A 17,009-nucleotide genomic window follows, 5' to 3' on the forward strand; every position below is an offset into this window, starting at 1 on the left:
CCCATGCAGTATGGGACTCATGGGAAGTACCTCTCATCTGATCAATGAGCAGGGAAATGGGATTAGGGACCATAGTAGCACTATCGATGGACGTATCGTTGTATCTACCGTACTCCCTATGCTAGGATGACCTCCATTGATCTGGGATCAATGAAACTGATATGGGATCAGTATGAGTGGTTTGAGACACTCTCTTGTGATACTGATCTGGGATTAATAAAACTGACTTCGGGTCAGTAAGAGTGATATGACACACTCTCTTCATATAGACTGACTTCGGGTCAGTAGAGAATGGCATGAGACATTCTCGATCAATTCTTCTTCTTCATGGTTCAGCAGAGCAGTGCAGGGCACTGATGGCAAAGATAGTACAGTCAGACAAATGGATCAGCAGATGGAGTTTTCCCTAGTTGAGAGGGAATGTTAAAATTGGCAACTAGGGCCAAAATCCATGTGGGTCATCTTATTTATGGCAGCTGATATTTTTCTTTGGATCCCTCTCATCGAGAGGTGTAGGATTGATCTAAAGATCATCCGATTCCAATAAGTATTCATGGAGATATGAATTTATTTGTGTTATGGGACTTCATCAAGGTCGACCAGCAACCAAATTGCCCCCTCTCATCCTCAACGTAGCACTATAAATAAAGGTGACTCTCAAGTCATTTTACACACCTCTTGTAATCTATTCCTCTCCACTTGTCTTTGGGTTTTGGTGGGAGGAGAGATCTCAAGATGATACATTGCCCTAGAAGAAGCCCTAGACCCTAACGTTGTCATGGAGGAGACACAGTTTTTCATACGTTGTGAAGGAGAAGCCCTAGACGTGGAGCTGTAAAGGTTTTCTAAGGAGACCTACGCTGCCCTAAACTAAAGCCCATAAAGCCGGCCTTAACGCTGATATGGAGAAGCCACTTGATGCCCTAATACGCTGTCTAATACGCAGCAAGAAGAGACACTTAAGCGCAGTCATGAACACAACTAAATGGAGATCCACAAAAGCCCTAACCACAGTCTTACAACATAGCTCTAACGCTGCCCTAAAATGCGGTCATGGTCACAGCATGGATTGGGCAAACATATTATGCCCTAGCCGTAGCAAAAGCGACAGCGTGAGGATAGCGTGGAGGACCTAATTAGAGGTCGAGTTGCTGTGGGGATACGGGTTGGTTTGAGCGTTGTTTGAGGGTGCAAACAGGCCCAAGAACAAGGTTGTCTCAAAGGAACAAGGCACTGGAGATTAGGCCGATTGAGTAGGCTCCTCGCAGGACTACCTTGAAGGTAATTGAAGAGCACCGACATGTTGGAGTAAAGACAGTTAGGGCACTTCTATTTGAGTTGCAGAGAGAGGCTACTACTGTGTGGGAATGGAGGTTGCGTACGAGCTGTGTGTAGGGTTGTTAGGCCAAGTATCTATAGAAGCCTAATCAAGGTTTTTTGGACAGCAATCAAGGTAAGGAGATCTGTTTTTGGGCGAGCTGCAGATGACAGATGAACTGTCGTAGGTAGCGGGTCAATCCGTTAGGACTATTGCAACGATCCTAACTCAAACCACTTACATTAGCATTGCTAAGTGCTAGGCCGAGCCATAGCACCATAGCAAGCAACCTTGGTATCTTAGGATGAACGTTGTGATGCATAGTACAGCAGTTTTGTGAGACTCAGTGAAGGCGCAGCATGAAGGACAGTTGCAAGCTTGGTGACACATAGGGATAGCTACAAGCATGAAGAATCATGGACAGCAGCAGCATGGTAAAGCACGGACAGCAACAAGTACAATGGGAGAGCAGTAAGCATGGTGCAGCAGTGGCACTATGTACAACAGTGCTAAACACTGGGACAACAGCAGCATGATGACGAGATGCAACACTATGACAGGTGAAGCAGTCACCTTGGAGAATCAGTTGAAGCAGCATGTCTTTAATTGATCTCATGTATCATCATCCTAGGAGATGATCTATGCTCTTATCTAGATAAGTTAAAGTGTTGACTTCTACTGTAAATGTACTATCTCTATCTCTCTCTCTCTACTTAACTATTTAAGATCATATAAGAAGAATTGACGAAGGGTTCCCCACATTAGGGTTTGTCCCTAGCTAGCGCCACATCTTGTGTCCTCTTGTCTTGGCTTGTCTTCTGCGATTTATATTTATGCTCTATTTGCAGTTTACTTTGATGCTGATGTGATTGCTAATCTGGAAAAACTATTAAGCTAACTGTGAAAATTGAAATAAATTGCTCTAGCATAGAACATACCTAAACTTAATAGAATGGTCCAAAAGTCATGGATCAAGCTAGATCTAATCTTAGTTGTTGATTATGGATTTAATCTCGGCCGTTGATCTGTCAACGAGAAAAGTATAAGAGGAGGCTTGACAGTCACTTGAAGAATACAGCAAGAGATCAAGATTTCGACTTTCTGGGGCTAGTTTTGCTGAGAAAGTTGAGAGAGTGCCCTGGAGTTGCAGCTGAGGGGCAGTGAATACAGAAGCAGAGAGGAAGAGATAGTACTGGGAGGATCAGCGCAGCAACCGAGAATACAAAAGCAGAGAGGCAGAGATAGTGTCGGGAGGATCAGCGCAGCAGCCAGGAAGATGACGCAGAGGGCAGAAGCCGGAACTGTCAGGAACAATCGGGAACTGCCGAGAACTGTCGGGAACTGCCGGAACTGTCGGGAAAGCTGACGTAGAGGGCAGAAGCCGGCACTGCTGGGAACAGCCGGAACTGTTGGGAATTGCTGGAACTACCGGGAAAGATGATGCAGAGGGCAGAAGCCGGAACTGCCGGTAAAGATGATGCAGAGGGCAAAAGTCAGAACTGCTGGGAACAGCCAGAACTGTCGAGAAGGCTGACACAGAGGGCAGAAGCAGGAACTGTCGGGAACAGTTGGAACTACCAGGAATTGCCGGAACTACCAGGAAAGCTAACGTTGAGGGCAGAAGACACTGACACAGTCCCTAGAGGCTGATGCTGGGGTTTTTCGTGGGGAAGATTGGAGCTGAGGAGCTGCCAGAGTGTTTATCCAGGGTTTCAGCCATAGCATCTGTCTCCATAGGAGAGGTACTACTATCGAGATTTTTCTCTGTTGGGTGAGCCGGATTTGGCACCCAGATTGTATTCTGAAACTGCTTAATAAATCAAACCCTCAGATAGCTACACTATTTTCCCGCATTGGGTTTTTCTAGGGACATTAGTCCAAAAATAACGGTGTCATTTGTGTGCTTGTTTCTGTTTCCTTCAGTTGATGATCTGTAATGTGTTGAACATGTACTTGTGTTTATTTTCAGTATTTACATGGTAAATAACTTGTTAATTAATCAGAACAAGTAGGAAGGAATAAATCAAAAAGTACATGGAGGGTTTCTAACTGTTAGACTTAGAAATTTCAACATGTTGCTCTCGTTGTGTGCGTTCTCCAACTAACCCCAAGCCTTCCTTTATACTTTTCCTGTTGAGAAATCAATAGTCGTGATCTAATCTCTAATCAAAGGTTAAGATTAAATTAGACTTGATCCTCGTCACTTAGAAGCTTCTCACCTATATTTACATTAATTCACTTTAATTATTTTAATTTCCTAAGTTTTAACTTAGACACCATTAAAAATAATTAATTATTTGAATAACATGCACTCTGGGTGGAATTTCTCCAAACGATTTCTGGGTCTTGGAGATCCCATGTGTTCTAACCCCTCCACAAAATTTCGGAGCTAGAGCACATCCAATCCTATCCAAAAATCAACAAATCTTGCAGAGGTTTAATATGCAGGAATGTATGTCAGTAAAGGTCCCCATTCCTATAGTTGTAAAGTTATTTGCAGATTGTTAAGTTATGGTATGTTCTATGCTTATAACAGTTTACTTCTTTTTCTTATTATATTCCACCAATTAGCAATCACATGTACATAAAGTAAAGTGCAGATAGAACATTAAACGATCGACAGAAAACAAGCCAAGACAAGAGACACAAGATGTGGCGGCTAGCCAGGGACAAACCCCACAATTGTGTGGGGAAACCCTTTGATCAAATCTTCTTTTATCTTCAATAATTTAGCAGAGAGAAATAGTACAATAAATCTTATTCATATCAGCAGTAGCAAACCCTAGATCAGTAGCATCAGCATTAGCGGCTTCATTATCAAACTAGGGCAGACCATATCTCACAAACCGACAGTCAGATTGACTTCATTCCACCACCAAAAGTTTCGGCTTCCAGAGGAGGTTCAGATGAACCTACAGCGCAGTTCAGATGAGGAGATCTTCTAGGCCACGCAAGTCAATCTTTACTTCTGCAGTTGCAGCTTCAGTTTCAGCAGTTTCCGGCTTCAAACTAGGGCAGTCGATATCTTGCAAACCGTTCGTCGGATTGACTTCATTCCACCGCCAAAAGTTTCGGCTTCCAGAGGAGGTTCAGATGAACCTACAGCGCAGTTCCAAAGAGGAGATCTTCTAGGCCACACAAGTAAATCTTTACTTCTGCAGTTGCAGCTTCAAATTCAACAGCTTCCGGCTTCACATGTGTGAGAGAGAGAGACCCATTTCAGCGCAGTAGAGAAGAGACTCATATCTGCACAGTAGAGAGAGAGAGATGTGATGAGATGAGTGAGTCCAAATGAGGAAAAGTCCTCTTATATTTATACACAACGTTGGTGGGTGAATAGATGCGACTGTTGGGCTTCTGAGCCTACATGAGTTGTAGGTCGGCTTGATAATAATTCCATAATCAAAATAAATTCATATCTCCATGAATACTTATCGGAACCAGATGATCTTTATATCAATCCTACACCTCTCGACGAGAGGAATCTAATAAAAATATTATCAGCCATGAATAAGATGACCCACATGAAGTTTTGCCCTGGTTGCCAATTTTAACACTCCCTCTCAACCATGGAGAACTTCATCTGCAATCTGTCTATCGGTCGTTACTATTCATCCATCAAATGCACTGCCCTGTACAGCCTGAACCTTGCCCTGCTCTGCTTTATTCTGCCTGTTCTGCTTTGTCTTGATCTGCCTGCACTGATCTGTACTGTTTTTCTCTGTTCTGCTCTGCTCTTGCATTGTTCTGTTCTGCTCTGCTTTTGTCCGAATTATGAAGAAGAAGAAATGATCGAGGATGTATCATATTGACTCAAAGTCAGTCTCAGAGTATGTACCATTGGTCCCAGACCAATCTCAACCAACCCAAAGTCGGCGTCATAGTGAGTACAACTCCAATGGTCCCACACCAATATCATCCTCCACTGACTCAAAGTCAGTCTCAGAGTATGTACCACTGATCCCAGACCAGTCTCAACCGACCCGAAGTCAGCGTCATAGTATGGTACAACTCCTACCACTAGTCCCAGACCAGTATCATTGATCCCAGATCAATGGAGGTCATCCTAGCGTAGGGAGTAGATTAGTTACAACGATGCATCCATCAGTACTACTATGGTCCCTAACTTCATTTCCCTGCTCATTGATCAGATGAGAGGTACTTCCCATGAGTCCCAGACTGCATGGGTAGGATGCCTCGACAGGAGAACTAATCAATCCTGTCCTCACAGGAGAACACATCAATCCTGCTACAATTGCCATGGAGAACACATCAATCCAGGCCTCACAGGAGAACACATCAATCCTGCTACAATCGTCGTGGAGAACACATCAATCCAGGCCTCACAGGAGAACACATCAATCCTGCTACAATCGTCGTGGAGAACACATCAATCCAGGCTGCCATGGAGAACACATCAATCCAGGCCTCACAGGAGAACTAATCATCCTGCTACACAGGAGAGCGAATCATCCTTTCCCACAAGAGAGCGAATCATCTTGTTCCAGTGTGCACCAACATGGGAGGGTGAGTCACCCTGTGGTCATATGTTGCTCCAGTAATAACCGCAAGCCCTCAGAGCTCCTAGAGCTCAATGTATGCAACATGCAGGACCCTTGTACAAGGGTTTCTTGCCGACTCCAAGTCGTTTGGGAAAATCACAGATTAGATCTTTGCTCGGGACTTTGACAAGGTGTATCAACCTGTACATCATCTTAATGCGATGGAGCCTCCTTGCTCATCAACATACCATATCCCAGATGATGTCTATCTGCTGGAGCAATCGACAAATACAGGATTCCTCAATAATCGAATCCCACCTCTGGTTGTTATAGAGAATCACAGTGGTATCCAATGTAAATCCAAACAGCTCACTAAGGAGCTTTCACAACAAGACTGCCTCGCACGAGGTCATGCTAGCAGCAATATATTCTGCTTTGGCGGTGCTCAAAGCCACCGACTTCTACTTCCTGCTCATCCAGGATATTGAAGCAGATCCCAAGGTGAAACAGCACCTGGAAGTGCTCTTACGGTCCACCACATTGCCTGCCCAATCAGCATCAGTATATCCAAGTAGTCTTACATCTCCGGCAGTGTATCTTAACCCATTGTACCACGAAGATATCTCAGAAGATTCTTGGCATCAATCCAGTGAGGCTCAACCAAATATGAGCTCACAATGCTAACTGCAAAACATATGTTCGGACGGAGGTTCACCAAGAACATCAATGCGAATGAGTTTTTGAAACTCAGAGGCATTTCCCAAGTCTGGTCCGACATCACTACCATATAACTTCTAAAGGTTAAGATCCTCGAGGTAGTCACAGGCTTGTAGTCCATCATACCAAATCTTTCCAATATCTTTACCACATATTTTCCTTGAGATAGGAAAATTTCCCTTGGCTTCTGCCATACTTCAATTCCTTGGTCCTTCATTTCAAATTCAGAAGCCAACTCCCTCTTACATTTGTGAATGAGAGGGTATGCACCTGTTAGAAAGAGGTCATCCACATAGAACACCAGTATGAGAGGCTTGTCATGTTCAACCTTAAAGTAAAGGTTAGGATCGACTTCACTTCAGTGAATCCCAGCTTCATCAAGTAGCTATCGATCCTCTCATACCATGCTCGAGGTGCTTGCTTCAGCCCATAGAGAGCTTTCTTCAACCTGCATACATGAGATTTTCGATCATAAATCTCAAATCCTTCGGGTTGCTCCACGTAGACCTCTTCTTTGATCGAGCCATGCAAGAACGCAGTCTTTACATCCATCTGATGTAGGTTCCATCCTTGTGAAGAGGCAAGGGCTATGATCGAGTGGATGGTCGTATATCTGGCAACAGATGCAAATATCTCATCATAGTCTATACCTTCCTTTTGGGAGAAACCTCGAGCAACAAAACGAGCCTTATACTTTTCCGTGCTTCCATCTGCTGCATGCTTTATCTTGTAAAGCCATTTGGAAGTAACAACAGTCTTGTCCTGGGGTCTGGGAACTACTTCCCAAACATCATTCTTTATGATAGACTCATATTCTTCGGTCATAGCATCCTTCCATACTTGATGCTTGACGGCATCTGAGAATGATGAAGGCTCATTTTGTATGATCGTGCTCATGATGGTCAGGTATCCCTGATACCTGTTAAGTTTCTTACTTTGATGGAAGGTTCCTCAGGGTGTAGCATGTCCTTCAGCATCATCAAGTATCCCCCTAAGCCATGAAGGCCTCTTCCTAGAAGAGGAAGGCTCATGTGGATGAGGATCAATCGGATCCATGGGTTTTTCTACATCAGGCATTGATTCATCATCCTTTTCTTTCGGTTCCCTGGTGTCGGCTTCTTGAGAGCTCCTCAAAGTCGGAAGATTGATCACCTTGCGGAGAGCCATATCTTCGTCAAAGGTGACATCATGACTAATTATGACTTCCCTTTGACCGGCTACATAGATTCTATAGCCTTTAGTATTTTCACCATAGCCCACGAAAATTCCCTTCTTTCCAGATGCTCCCAATTTATTTCTTTTCTCTTTTCGCACATGAAAGTATACAGGGCTTCCAAAAATTTTAAAATGAGAAACATCAGGTTTCTTACCAGTGAATTTTTCTTCAGGAGTCTTGGAACCCAATGCTTGATGAGGGCATCGATTTTGTACATATACGGCAGTGTTTGCAGCTTCAGCCCATAGAAACTTTTGAAGTCTTTGATCATGTAGCATGTCCCAGACAGCTTCCATCATCGTGTGCTTCTTCCTTCCCACCACACCATTTTGCTCAGGAGTATGTGGTGTAGTAGTCTCCCTCTTAATGCCAACCTCAGGTATGCCTGAGTAAACCAATTGTAATATATCGGAGGTCTTGCTTTGGCTTGAGGGGAATGGTCCCCTTTTGAACTTTCCTTTGGCACATCCCAGACATACACCTTCTTTCTCTACTTGGAATTCAGGCATCCCTGTTACCATCTGTCTTACATCGGGTAGAGCTTTGTAATGAAGGTGGGAAAACCTCCGATGCCAAAGTTTGGACTGAAGCGTTGTGTCGCAAGACATGACTCCTAGCTTACTTCCATCGACCTGATATAATGAATCAACACTAAACCCAAGAGTAAAGGCATCTTTAACATTATTTTTCCATATACATACCTTGCCATTGCTGAAGGTTACCTTGTAGCCTCTGTCTTCCATTGCCAAGATGGACACTAGGTTCCTTTTGAGGTCAGATGCATTTAAAACATCGTGGACTTTCTAGCCTTCTTGAATGGTTGTCCTCTTCCTCGATCTCCAGCTCTCCTCTTACCTTTGTTGTTGAATTTGTCATTCCTTTGATTTGCCATCAGAGGGATTTTGATCATCGTCCTGGTGTGAGTCCTTTCTTTTCTTTGTCAGTAATAGTTTCCCCAATAGATAGGAGATCGTTCTTGATCTCGGTGATTCTTAAGAAGTATGCTTGCATACTTTCATCTTTACCCTTCTTGATTTCCCTCAACTTATTTCTAAGAAACAAAATTTGATTTGCATCATTAACTTTAAATAAACTCACCAGTCTGTCGTAGATTTCCTTGGAGGTGTCTAAATCAGAGATGTAGGCCACCAAGCGCTTGTCGATAGAGTCCCGGATGATCTTCTTTGTTTTGACTTCTCCATTTTTCCATTTGTTCCAGGCAGCAGCAGATGCATTTGATGAAGGCTCAACAATATTGCCTCTTACATGGTCCATCACTCCTTGATCTTCAAGGGATAGATCGATAGACATCTTCCATCCGTGATAGTCAACTTTCTCACGGAGCTTATCTTCGGCAGGAAAGAGTGTTGAGGACCCCATAGTTCTTTTAGGATAGCCTTGCCAATCTTCTCTTCAATGATTGCTCTTGCTCTTGCTCGGGCTTTGTCTTCACCTCAGCTCTGATACCATGTTAAGTTATGGTATGTTCTATGCTTATAACAGTTTACTTCTTTTTCTTATTATATTCCACCGATTAGCAATCACATGTACATAAAGTAAAGTGCAGATAGAACATTAAACGATCGACAGAAAACAAGCCAAGACAAGAGACACAAGATGTGGCGGCTAGCCAGGGACAAACCCCACAATTGTGTGGGGAAACCCTTTGATCAAATCTTCTTTTATCTTCAATAATTCAGCAAAGAGAAATAGTACAATAAATCTGATTCATATCAGCAGTAGCAAACCCTAGATCAGTAGCATCAGCATTAGCGGCTTCATTATCAAACTAGGGCAGACCATATCTCACAAACCGACAGTCGGATTGACTTCATTCCACCACCAAAAGTTTCAGCTTCCAGAGGAGGTTCAGATGAACCTACAGCGCAGTTCAGATGAGGAGATCTTCTAGGCCATGCAAGTCAATCTTTACTTCTGCAGTTGCAGCTTCAGTTTCAGCAGTTTCCGGCTTCAAACTAGGGCAGTCGATATCTTGCAAACCGTTCGTCGGATTGACTTCATTCCACCACCAAAAGTTTCGGCTTCCAGAGGAGGTTCAGATGAACCTACAGCGCAGTTCCAAAGAGGAGATCTTCTAGGCCACGCAAGTCAATCTTTACTTCTGCAGTTGCAGCTTCAAATTCAACAGCTTTCGGCTTCACATGTGTGAGAGAGAGAGACCCATTTCAGCGCAGTAGAGAAGAGACTCATATCTGCACAGTAGAGAGAGAGAGAGATGTGATGAGATGAGTGAGTCCAAATGAGGAAAAGTCCTCTTATATTTATACACAACGTTGGTGGGTGAATAGATGCGACTGTTGGGATTCTGAGCCTACATGAGTTGTAGGTCGGCTTGATAATAATTCCATAATCAAAATAAATTCATATCTCCATGAATACTTATCGGAATCGAATGATCTTTATATCAATCCTACACCTCTCGACGAGAGGAATCTAATAAAAATATTATCAGCCATGAATAAGATGACCCACATGAAGTTTTGCCTTGGTTGCCAATTTTAACACAGATCAATGTCCAAAGACACTAGAAGATGAAGAGGACATATCCTATGTTTTATATGCTAGTGTAGTTGTTAGTTTGATGTATGCAATGGTCTATACTAGATTGGACATTGCACATGCAACGAAAGTATTGAGCAGATGTATGTCAAAACCAAGGGAGCATTGTGTAGCAGTATAGAGGGATTTTAGCTATTTGCGTTACATTACTAGGTATGGATTATGCTACCAAGGAAGACTAGGATTGGACAAAGCATTGGATATACATGGATTTGTTGATGTGGACTGGGCTGGAGATCTAGATCATAGAAAATGTACAAACGGATATGTGTTTAACTTATTTGGAGGAACAATAAGTTGGATGAGCAAGATAAAGTCTATAGTGGCACTCTCAACTACATAAGTTGAATACATGACAACCACTCATGCACACAAAGAAGCAATATGGTTACAAAGATTAGGTTCAGGAATTGAGTTAGTACAAGAAGCAGTAAGGATAGATTGTGACAGTCAGAGTGTAATCTTCCTGCAAAGAACCCGTCTTATCATTCTAAAACAAATCTTATTGATGTTTAGTATCGCTTTGTGAGAAACATGGTTGAAGGAAGAAGGTGTTGCTCGTGAAGGTGGAGACGCTGAAAAATGTTGTAGATTCACTAATAAAGTCTGTGAACACCAAGAAGTTTTCTTGGTACAGAGAAACAATGAACATTGGTGCCCTAGATTCGGCCCCCTATATGCAAAGAAAATAACAAGTGAGATAATGTTAGGTGTGTGCTATATTCTTTGCATGACTAGCTCCACACGTGATTCACATGCAGTTTTCGACAGATGGTTTTTTATTTTAGTGGTTTTGTGGTGCATGGTCATTCAATCCATGGTTTGTAATTTTGGTTAAGGAACTATAGTTGTACTCTAATCTAAGATTAATGGATTGATGGTTTATGGATGCCACTAGATATACATATTTTATTGTGACATTGTAAAGATCTAATATATACTAAAAAATCTGTCTGGTTTTCCCTGTTTGTACTTCATGGGTAAAATCTGTGTTAAATGTGTGTATGTATGCCATTGCATCTTTTCTGTTTTCATTAAGAATCTGTTTGTAGAAATTAAATTTATGTTGTTAAAACCAACAATATTTAGTTAATGACATCCTTCCTAAGGGTCATATGATTGACTATCCAGTTTTCCTTCTAATTTAATGATTGAAAAATATTTCCTTTGCAGTTAGACAGTAAAGCTTATCTGTTTTTTGGTATTCGATTTCCTTGTATTACCTTTTTTAGAATGGTTATTTGGCTCTTGCAACACTGGTATACGTTTGTCCAGCTAACAAGAATCTATCGTACATGAACATTCATTCTTTACAAATACACATTATTAAATCAGGAGTTTCTCATGAGATATTAACTAGCTAGAACATACATTTAGTTTATTTTGTCATTCAGCCTTGTTCTCCTGTTTCAAAAAATCTTCAAATCCGAACCTTCGATGGAGAAAAGACATTCATATGTATAAAGACCAGATATTTTTAGGCTATAATTTATGCTTTACCTTCAAATCAATGCATATATTACACCAGGAGTTTCATACAGAAGCTTCTTCACAGCTTTATGTGAAAACATACACAAAAAGACAAAGCAAAATAATGTACCAACCAGCATTAATGAAAGTCTAGGGCCTAAGAATCAGACATACAAACCAGACTCAAAAGCCGATTCCTTGCCTCCAACCGCTGCTGGTCTGAGTAAATGTGGCCACCTGGATTCAATCCCTTCGATATGAAAAGTAATTCTTTTGGTTTATCACCAGTTATCCATTCCATTGTTAGTACTTTCCTTCCAGTCAGGTGCATAAATGCTTTTGGCACTGAAACATAAGGCAAATTTGAAAGTGATGCCTGCCAAAATAGACAGAAAAGTTTCATAATATTAATCAAACGCAGACTTTTGACCAAAGCTACGAGACTTAGAAAGTGAAAACACAAGATTCAGTTTCTTTTGCCATAAGAAGCCATAACAGGAGCAAAAAGGAAAATATAATGCAGGAAAGCAAAAAAAAATAAAAAATAAAAAAGAATGCACACATAATTTGCATCTTTCTTACTAATGCACATATAACTTGCATATGTCTTGTAGCCATGTTAGCTACAGTTTAATCCCTTCAAAAAACCAAGGTATATACTAAATAACCTGGTAAAGTATTATATTGATGAACTGTTTATGTGCTCCAGTCTCATACAAATTGTTATAGTACAAAAGTAGACATCCCAGATTGGGTAATTCCCCTGATTTGTATAACTAGAGTAACATTAGCAGAAGTTCAGAAAAAATAGCAGAATAACGATAAGAATATTCATCTGTGTCCCCGGGCCCAAGTATTGAAAGCTGGAAATGTTATATGGCAAAAAATGCATTTCCAGAAATCGGATTAGCTCTATAACAGTTTCTAAAAATAACTGTTTTTGGTTCTAATTTTATTTTCTTTTATTGTATTTTTTAATGTAAGGAAAAAAATGTTGGAAACTGCTGGCAATTTCTGTCAGTTTCCAGAAATAGTTGGGAAACAGCACAAAATGTTTATGGAAACTGTTGAAAACCTCTCGACAGTTTTGAGCTTCCCATAACAGTTTTGGGGATCTGGAAATATTTTGGAAATTAGAAACATGTTTCCATCCTTGTACTCAGAAATAGTAGATATAGATAATTACATAAGATAAAATAGCATTATTAATGTCCACGAACAATCGCAAATATAGGTTAACGGGACCCCATAAAAATTGACTGGTGATCCACTGTGGGTTTACGGAAGCAACTCATTGTCGCTGAAACATAAACCCAAATAAACTAAACAAATGAATATGAGAAATAGCAAAAGGCCTAAGCATATTATACAACATGATAAAGGGCAACTAATCTTCATTAGATGATGAAGCCCCCTATTATTGCAAAATCTAGCACCCTAGTGCAAAGTCTCACTTAGCAATCTAGATTGAGACCAAAAATGGGAGAGTTACAACCGCTACTTGAGCAACTTCTCCCGTCATTTTTGTGGTTGGATACAATGCCCACAAGGGAGGCTTCCCCAAAACATCTTGGGGATTAGGTAACACAAATGGACTTACACTAAATTCCCCCTAAGGGTTCTACCACAAGATTTAGCCAAAGACAAGCATGCAATGATTAGAATTTCATGTGATTTAAGGCATAATTTCAAGAGAGCAAGTTCAAAGGACCCTATGGCTAAATCTAGAGGGTTTAGTATGACCTAAAGAGACCTAAATAGGTTCCCAAACTAATGCAATCACGAAATTACACTTTGCTATTATAAACAAATGCTTCAATCAGCAATTTAAAGCATGCAAATATTTCATGACAGCAATGAGGAAAGCGCCCCAGAATCTATGATAAACAAGTGTAAAATTAGGGCTGATTAATGAGTAAACAAAATAATGAAGTACAACACTTTTAAGTGGGCGAAAAATACATACAACAACAAAATGAACCCTGTTACCCACCAAAAGTGGGTTACCCCATATGGAAATATTTTCTCTTACCATCTCTTCCAGCCAGCAGCCCCTGACAGCCACTATTAGCCAATGATGATGTGCCATTCATATCTCTGCCACCTGCATTAGTCATATGTTTCCTCGCTCATTTAGCAAGAGTGCGTGTAGGAAGTCGGGATGCCGACCAAAATGTACTTTATCCATTTTGCAATCGAGTGCTTATGCTTATTTGTACTTTGGGCATTTGGTATGGATTATGGGGTAAGCTAGAAGGAAAAAGGGCTTTGACCATCACCTTGGTCCCCCACCTTAAATGGGTAGGTTAATATTTCATCCTAGTCAAGTGCGACCTCCCCCAATGACCGAATGGGTATAGGAGGGTCACTACTTGGGAAACCCCGATTGAGATAGTGTTGTCCCATCTCTCCCTATTCCATATGTTAGGGCAAGTATTTTGGTAACTCCACGAATTGAAATCTCTATTAATAATAACATTAATATATACACATAGAGGAGTGACTGCTGGGATTCACATTCCAAGATCTCTTCAACTTCTTATTTTATATTTAAATATTTACAAGATATTTGCCCAATCCCCGATGATTAGGTGTCACCATCCCCCCCTTTAATCTGAAGGGGTGTTTGTAAGTCCAAGCATCATTCTAAATCTTTCAAACTTTTCGCTTCCAAGCGCTTTGGACAAGATGTATGCAATCTTCTCATTTGTGGAACAATGGCATATGTGAATAGTCTTGGCTTCAACATGATGTCGAATCAAATGATACTTTGTATTGATATGCTTGGTTCGATCATGGAACTTTGGATTCTTGGCCAATTTTTGCAGATCTATTGTCAATTAAAAGAGGAGTAGAATCCACTTGTTTCTCCTGCAAATCTTCAAGAATTTTCCCAAGTGGCACAAGTTCCTTTGTTGCTTCTACAACTGCCACATATTCTGCCTCTATTGTTGGAATCTGTGGAATTTGTTGAATATGATTTATACTTGTTCATGAAGACCCACTTGCAGCCAATCAACTTGCTTCCAAATGGAGGGTCCACCAGTGTCCAAGTTCCATTCTTTTAAGAGCACAATGCTCTTTATGCATTTCTTGTTTCCATTCACCATAAGAAGCAGCTTCTTTAAAGGAAGTTGGCTCGAAACTAGTAGACAAATTTAATTCACAGTCATAAGAAACATCCATGTCAATAGTTGAATCAAAATCATCTACATCACCTCCATTCTGTCTAGTAGAACTTCTCGTTCCTGTCTTTCCAACCTCATCAAGATGAAAACTTTCAAGTGTCTTAGTGAGCCATTTTGGAGGACCTTTTTGAGATGGCCCAGGTTGTTCTGTTGACTAAGATGGGGCTAAATCAAGATTTAGTCTTCCAATTCTCTCAATCACATCACTCAAAGTGTCTTCTTGATCAGAAGTGGTTGGAGCTTCATGATGGGGAGAGAGTGCTTCAAAAGGAGATTCCACAAATTAATCCAGGATAGGGACCCCCCCTTCAAGATATGGAATTTCATTATCAAATTCCTGAAAAGATTTTGCATACCCAAATTTGTCCAAGCGATCAAGTTGTTGCTCAACAACATTGTCAATCTTGGAAGATTCAAGAAAAATCACATCTCTAGACAATATAAACTTCTTTAGTTCATCATAGAGACAATATGCTTTGGAGGTATCCAAGTGCCCCAAGTAGATACACATTTGACTCCTTGCACCAAGTTTGTTTCTTTGTTCCTTAGGAATCAAGGCATAATAGGTGGAACCAAAAACCTTGATATGTCTTACCAAAAGAATGTGGCCATACCACATTTCATAAAGAGTCTTGTTTTTGAGAGCATGAGATGGACATCTGCTTTTTAATATAAACTATTAGCTTATGGTCGCATCAGACAGGTGTTATACTCTCAGATGATGCTGAGAGGCTAAGGAATGTGAAAATTCCACAACAAGAATCCTTACTGCAGCAAACTGACGTTACTTCTCCTACTTGTTAATCCATACAAGTTATTTACTGTGTTCTACGATAAATATCGAAGTAAATACTACTGCAACTTTCACATAATTAAATTATAAGTGGAAACACGATACTGAGAAAGAAAGAAAATACAACACAATGGACATCATTATTTTTGGACAAATGTCCCTGAAAAAACCCAATGCGGGAAAATCGGTGCAGCAGTTCTGAAGGTTTTCTATAATTAAGCAGTAGTTCTGAATACATATGTTGGTTGCCCTCCCGGCAAACCAGTGACAAAGAAATACAATGGCAAAAAGCCTGAGTGAGTTTTACATCACTTCACCTTGCAGAGTCTGGCTAATTCGGCAGCAAAACAGGTTGTCCTCGGCTATAACTGCGCTGCCCCTTCGAAGTAACTACGTGGGCCTGCGTGGAGCTCTATGAGGCTCTGCGTCAGCGCTTCTGCCCACTGCGTTAGCTTTGCCGACTGTTCTCGCAGTTCCCAATAGTTCCGGCTCTCTGGGTGGAAGGCAGTTTTCTCCCTCTGCGTTGGCCCTTTTGGCTCTGCGTCAAGGCTGTGCTGACCTAGACTGGCCCAGCGTCAGCTCTCCTAGTTACTCTACTGCCTCCACAAGCTTCTCTTCACTTCTCTGTCTGTATTCCCGAACTATCCCTGCCCCTCAACTACAAGATCTCCCCAATCGATTTTCCTCCTAAGAACATCTCACCTCAGAAAATCGATTTCTTCAATCTCTCTGTGCGTCTATCTAAATGAACCCCAAGCCTCCTTCTTATACTTTTCTCGTTGAGGCTTCAACGACCAAGATTAACTCTCTAATCAACAGCTAAGATTAAAATTTGACTTGATCTGCTTTTTAGAACATGCTCGCCCATATTTTGATTAATATCCATTAATACTTTAATTTTCCTAAGTTTAGACTTAGGAACCCCATTAAAAATATTTATTATTTTAAAAAAATACAATCCGGGTGGAAATTCACCAAACGATTTTTGGATTCTTTAGAACTCATGTGCCTTAGCCTCTCTGCCAATTTTCATGGCTAGAGCACATTTGATGCTACCAAAAACTAACACTCCCTCTTAGCGAGGAATGTGCTCTAGCAACAAGTCCAACTACATGTTGCTTTGTCTCTTAAGCCTCTCCTTTCTGCATTGTTGCTGCCACCAACACTGTGTTGTTGTTGCTACTGTACTGCTGCCCATGACACTACCACTGCCATTGTTGCATCT

At 41.1% G+C, this 17,009-nt stretch overlaps 1 protein-coding gene across 1 annotated transcript in view; it reads right to left on the minus strand.

The window, feature by feature from the left end:
- Positions 1-17,009, minus strand: part of LOC149226454 (uncharacterized) — a 513,224-nt gene that overhangs the window by 256,172 nt on the left and 240,043 nt on the right. Inside the window, exon 8 of the mRNA XM_089377495.1 lies at positions 11,982-12,179. Coding sequence (XP_089233621.1) covers positions 11,982-12,179 — 198 coding nt within the window. The remainder of the gene's footprint in view (positions 1-11,981; positions 12,180-17,009) is intronic.

The sequence above is a fragment of the Pinus tabuliformis genome, chromosome J (assembly GCF_031772625.1).
Source record: "Pinus tabuliformis cultivar Carrire ecotype Pingquan chromosome J, CPIR1, whole genome shotgun sequence".
In the NCBI taxonomy this organism is placed as follows: Eukaryota; Viridiplantae; Streptophyta; class Pinopsida; order Pinales; family Pinaceae; genus Pinus; species Pinus tabuliformis.